Genomic DNA, 6,492 nt, shown 5'->3' on the forward strand with positions numbered 1-6,492 from the left:
CACATTTTCTCTGTATTGTGTTACCCTTTGTTTCAACAAAGTTTAAGCAAACTCTCTTTTGTATATAATTAAGAACTATTGCGTGTACAAACCCAGGTTTTTACCTTTGTATGGACTGTGAATTTCACTTTATCCCTCTCACTGAGTGCATCTGAGATATCCACTTGCAGAGCAGCATCAGTCTGGAGATCTACATTTATTGCTCTAAGCTAAAGAAAGAAAAATATTTTTAGCTTAAATTTAAAAAAATAAGGTAAACTATATTTCCATTATTCTTCCTTTGAAATGAACCCTGATCCTGCAATGCTGAAGACAGATCACAAAACCTCACAACATTAAAAGACTATATCCAGCAGAAAAAGAAATTCCAGTGCTACTCCTTACAAATGACCACACAAATAATAATCTCCTCTACAGTACTCCTTGTTAGTTCACTATTTTCATTTCTGTAGATTAACTTGCTAGTAATTGAGATACTCAAGACAAAGTGAATTTACAGATACCAACAAGTTTAGTAGGTTTTTCTCTTTATTATCCCCATTCCTCTGAACTGACAAGCTGCTCTAAGCAAATACACATAATAATAAAGATATTAACAGTTAGAAAGGTATTTTTAAGGAGAAATGCAGTTCCATATTTCAGAGAAGCAAGAGCTTATAGACCTAATTTACTCACACTGCCTTACTCTATTCTTCTGTTCAACATACCTCATCATATAATGAAAAAGCTTAAAAGAATATCCTGAACTTCACAGACCTAAGTCTTCTTGGAAATATTTTTCTGAAAAACCCCAAAGTAAAAACTCAAACCCAAGACTTTGATGCCTTCAAAATGAACATGAGAAATGGGAAGTGTGAGGAATACACATTTTTTTTCTACAAGACATGAAACTTGAACTCTTTCACAAAATAATTTCAGTCACATTGGGGAAAAAAAAAAAAAGACAATGATCAAATATAGAAAAACTGAAATATTATCTGAGCACCACAATATTTGGCAGTACTTGGAGCAACCTCATCTAGAGCCCAACTGGAAATTCAAGTCCCCTCACCCTTGCACCCTTGTTGTTCTAGAGGAATTTGTCCCATGACAATTTCATCATCATGACCAACAGCCATTTGGAATGTTTTTACAAACACTAATGCTAACCCTGAAGTCTTTTCCAATCACAAAATATTTCAAAATCATGCTCACAAGGCATACTTTTTACTGAGACAGGGTGTTTTCTCTGATGCTGCATTTTTTCTGCAAATATCCCATTCTACCGTATAAAAAATACTTCATCATAAAGAGAGTTGGACGTTCTCTCCATGATTTTTTTTTTTTTCTGGATTGCGTAGTTAAGTCAATACTTAAGTACAAAATTGCTTTAAGTATTCAATACATATAGTACAGAGCTTACACATGAGGAGATCTTGAAGGTAATGCTGTGAGGCACTGGAAAAGCTCCAGGAAAGATGCATCAACTGCCACATCTCGTTTTCCATAACTTACCTGTCTCTTAAATCACAGTGGTCAGATCCCACCCTAGCCTTGCTGTTAACCTTGATGCACAGACAACACTTGCCTATGTAGCAGCAACCAGACTCATGGATCTTAGAATTAGCATATTAAAGCAAACCAGAATCATGCAGTCTAGCATATTCTGCTAAGGCTAGCAAAATGTAACTGTTCAATAGCTCTTACACAAGGAGTAATAGCTTTTCCTTACAGTGAAGTTGGAAATCATTAAAATGACTGCACAGTAACATATTCACAGACGTGATTCAGGCATTGCCTTTTGTTTTGTTCTCTCAAGGTTTAGAGGGTCACTGCCTCACACAAAGGCGTATTATCATGGAATGGTTCCTTGCAGATCACTTCTCAGAGGCAGGATCTCCTAGCTCCTACTGAGTTTCCAATGTGTTTACCATCTAATTTAGGAAAGAAAAATATAATGAAATACCAATGTCTCCCTTATGTCATGACACCACATTTTTCAGCATGTAAAAAGATTTTTGTGGTTACACTGTCTGGGGTACTGATTGCTTTTCTCCAGTCCCCCCAGAACACATTAACAGACTGAGTAATCTCAGCAAATAATCTGGATTATCTAAATGGTATTTTCGTAGTCTTTCACAGGTCACAAATGTTTCCATTAAAATACTTTTGGACCTCTTTTTTGTTTTTTTTTTTTTCACAGTGGTACTGTACAAAATTCTAGGATTTGGTGTAACAGCTAATCAAGTTTGCCATTAGAGCATATCCAGTGCAGTGCAGTCTGATCACATGGGCTATTCAGAACTTCAGATACAAAAGTCCTATCTGTGCTGAGAAAATTAAGAACTAAATATGACAACTTCACCCATGACACACAACTGTAAAGGACTATTTGTTTGATTTATACTGAGTTAAGTTTGTAACGGTTTTGAAGAGTTTAATCATATGTTAAATTATGCCATGTAGCCTGACTGCCAACAGGGAATCTTTTCATCTGCAATGGTAATGAAGCATTTATGAAAGGTGTCAAAGACAATCAGAAAGTTGAAGGACTTTAAATGTATTCATGTGACACAACGATTCACACTGTATTACTGGAAATTGAATTCACAAACATCATCACCACGCCACAAACCTAAACAAACTCTGCATCACTACTTCCAAAATAAAATTGCTACCAATGGATGGTTTTCCAGTCACAAAGGAAGTAGAAGATGAAAAAATAAAAGAAGTCTGATACAGATGAAAACTGAAATCAAAGTACCTTAAAGTGTAGAAAAAATAGAATAGTCCCTTTTTATCTTGACCCCTGTCCAAGTCTAATACATACAACATCACATAATTTTATGCTTACATATGTAATCTACATCCATGCTGAACAACTTGAAAAACAAAACCTGATTCAATTATTTCACAGGTTCCTATGCTAAAGAGAGATTCCCTGTTCTACTCAAAGGGTCTAGAAAACACCAGAAGCCAAAAGCCAGGCCAAGGGATGTTACAGTACTAAAGGAGAACACAATGCAAGCAGAGGATTTAACATCTAAGCTCTTGCTTAAGGATCAATTATACTTCAAATGATAATGGAAGGAATCTGGTACAGACAAGGGAAACAACCAAGTGTTACATTCCTAGGTAATGTCATCCACTAACAGTAACTTCCCTGCTCTAAGCTCTTTCAAAAATGTTAAAGGACCCTTTCTTCAGCTGGTTCTTTACAGGCAGATAAATAAATACACAGAGCAAGGGGACAAAGAATACCTTTACAACAAAAGCTTTTTAAGTGTTTTCACAGCATTAAGTTTCCAGCAGACCTGCTCTAAAGGATAGCTCATTTCCACTGAATGAGTGTTAGCCGAGTCAGCTAAAGATCATACAGATATAAAATACACAGGGCAGTACTAATGGAGCAATACCACACCACTTTTCAAAGCACATACTGTTTATTTTAGAAAGAGCACCAAAATCCCACTGCACCAGTAAACTCAATCCTATCCTATTTCCTAAGTGAAATTCAAAAAAGCAATTCCCACAAGTTCATTTTATGCAGACCATTTATAATAAGTTCCTTCTACAGACCACCCACTGCTACTTCCTCAAAGACGATTCTCAGTGCTCTGTTTTACAGTTCTCCAGAAAAGGCTCCATATGGTGTAACACCATTGTTTGAGAATTACTCTTCTGTGTGGCATCAGCATAAATTCCAGCCCTCTTTCATCCCATCACCCCAAGGTTAAAGTTAACACGACTGTAGCCAACAAACATGTTCCTGCAGCATTAGAAGTACACTTGTCACAGCAATATCTGGATTCAACAGAGGTAAGACTACTGATTTTCAAAACTAAAAGTTCAATTACTCCAACCAGAAGTTGCCATCCGTGCTTGCAAATAAAGGCTTGACCTACTCGTTATTTAATTGCAGAGAAAGGCAACAAATCAGGACTAGGGAATAGCTTTATAAAAAGATGTTTACAACTTCTACTTAGGAAAAAAAGTATAATGGTTTTGAAGATTAAAGCACAGCAAATCCATTTATGAACAGACTGCCATATTGCTTTTGATTAATTTCCTGTATCACAAACAAAATCAAGGAGATAACAACCTCTGTTTTAACCCCAGGCATTTACACAGAAGGGAAAAAATTAAACCCCCACAGTGATCAGTGACTGAAAATAAGAAACCCTAAAAAAATTAGGGATATGAGAAGGCCACTGTTCTAGTTTAATTGCTCAGTACTGGATGAAGATGCAGGAGAGAAAAAAAAAGAAACCCTGCATTTGGCCAACTGAGACTGTAAATCGTACAACACCACAAACGTACAAACAAGACTGCTAAGAGATTTCTTAAGGTTTTCAAGTTACCATGTGAACTCTGAACGACCTGCAGCCTTAGAGGGAAAACTAATATAACCAGCCAAACAAACAAGTTTCACAGGAGGTCAGATCCACAGTGCTATGTTCTACCTGCACCTTCAGATAAAGGCAACTTAACTGTGTGCACCAAAGGCACTTCCGAAGTACCAGGGACAACCTAAGTAAAAAACCTATGTCAATAAAATTCCACAGCTAGTTAGACAAAGTACTCTTCAGTCCTTGCTCTGAAGACACTCAAAGGACAATGATGACAGCCTCCTCTCTCTTTTATCCAATATTCTTAGTCAGGTAGCTGTACACCTAAAGACAAAAGTCTTACAGTGGCCAAAATTGGCCCGATACAATATTAGAATGCTTTTTTAAATTTCGGCCATCAACTAGAACATAAAATGTACTGAATTTTACATCTGACTATGGTGTGCATGATAAAATATTATACCAACACAATGTTTCTCAGATTTTTGTATTTTTGGTAGTATACTGTATACAGTCACTTCAATAACCACCAACAGCCAAGTGAACCTAAGCGACCCTGAAGCTGCTTTCCCACCTTGCTCAGTTGGTGTTTCTCAAGATACTAAGTGACAGGGGTAATCAGTCCGACTAAACTATACTAGGTTAGCTGATTTGTTGCTTAAGTGAGGCAGGCAAGTTAAAGAAAGATGGATACAGCAGTCAGAAGAGAAACTACTGCCAGAAAGAGGAAGGCAGAGAAAAATGTTTTCTCAGTAAGAAACGCAATTGTGGCATCCTGTCCCAGCAACAGAGAACTTCTTTTCAATAAAGAGTTCATTATGCAGCATGTGTCCACAATGTAAATGTCCCATTGTTATCAATGGGAGAGCCCCCTGGGCCTGAAGGGAGAGGGAGGGCAGGAGTGCATGAGGCAGGTCCAGGATCGCGGCTGGCGATGGAAGCGGCGCTGCCCAGGGCTGGTCAGCCGGGCAGCTCCGGCCCCGCCGGGCGTGGGCAGCGGGAGGGGGCCGCAGGGACAACATCCATCTCCGGCCACAGCCCCCCGAGCCGTGCCAACATCAAAGAGCTGTCCTTCCAAAACTTGAGTGACAGAACAACGAGGAGCACACGCACACAGACGCCGATATCAGCGGCAGGCTGTGCCAGGAGCAGATCCCGGCGGGCGGACGGACGGACAGACAGACAGACAGCCTGGACGCCCGCCGCCCAGCATCCCGCCTCCCTCCGACACCCACACGGCGGGCTCGGGCCAGCAGCGCCCGGAGGCCAGCGAAAAGGGCCCGACCCCGTTTCCCCCACGGCCAGCCCCAGACGCCGGGGTCCCGACGCCTCCCCGCGGCACTTACACCTCGGTCCTCCTCCGAGAGGAAATCTGGGCCGTCGTCCGAGCCTTCCTGCTTGGCGGCGAGGCGGCGGCGCGGGCCGGGGGCGCGGAGGGGCGCGGCCGGCGGCAGGGAGGGTGAGGGGAGACAAAGCGCACAGGTTAGCGAGTGCCCGGCCGCCCCGCCCCGCCCCGGCCCGGCTCCGCGGCCGCCCCGGACCCACCATCATGGCTGCTCGCGGCGCTCTGCGCCCGCCGGAGCCGCGGCCGGGCGGGGCTGCGGCGCGGGGCGGGGCGGCGAGCGGCGCCTCTCGCGAGGGAGCGGCGCTGTGGGGAGGCAGGAGCGGGAGGGGACGGGCAACGAGGGGAGGGCGGCGGGCGGCGCTTCGGCGGCGGCTGCGGGCGAGGGAGGGGAGCGGAGCTGGGCCCGGGCAGGGCGGGGGTTGCTTGTGTCGCAGCCGCGCGGCGCTCCCGTGCGCTGCTGCCGCTGGCGAGCCCCGGGACGCGGGCGGTGAGGGCGCTGGGCGTGCCCTGGGCGCGGGGGGCGGCTTTGTTCGGCGGAGCGCGGCGGGAGCAGCGCGCCGCGGCTCTGGAGCTGCGGGCAGCGCCCAGCCCCGCCGCTCCGAGCCCCGCCGCCCCCCGCCCCGCCGCTCCGAGCCCCGCCGCTCCGAGCCCCGCCGCCCCGAGCCCCGCCGCCCCCCGCCCCGGCCGCAGGTCAGGGCCCCCGCGCTCCTCCGTGCGGGAGGTGGGCTTCGCACCATCGTACAAGCCTGGGCGTGAAACTGTGCAATGACAGCGCGAGAAATTAATAGGCTTATAATACGGCTTTGATTTTTGGGCAGT

The 6,492-nt window shown here is 44.6% G+C and overlaps 1 protein-coding gene across 1 annotated transcript in view; it reads right to left on the reverse strand.

The window, feature by feature from the left end:
* The window catches only part of SNX6 (sorting nexin 6), a 28,360-nt gene extending 22,389 nt beyond the window's left edge, over positions 1–5,971 (reverse strand). Inside the window, exons 1-3 of the mRNA XM_079310235.1 lie at positions 5,874–5,971; positions 5,675–5,722; positions 105–209 (exon numbers count right to left, since the gene is read on the reverse strand). Of these exons, the coding sequence (XP_079166361.1) occupies positions 105–209; positions 5,675–5,722; positions 5,874–5,879 (159 nt within the window). The 5' untranslated portion in view covers positions 5,880–5,971. The remainder of the gene's footprint in view (positions 1–104; positions 210–5,674; positions 5,723–5,873) is intronic.
* Between the last annotated feature and the right edge of the window lie 521 nt (positions 5,972–6,492).

This window comes from Erithacus rubecula, assembly GCF_903797595.1.
Source record: "Erithacus rubecula genome assembly, chromosome: 6".
In the NCBI taxonomy this organism is placed as follows: domain Eukaryota; kingdom Metazoa; phylum Chordata; class Aves; order Passeriformes; family Muscicapidae; genus Erithacus; species Erithacus rubecula.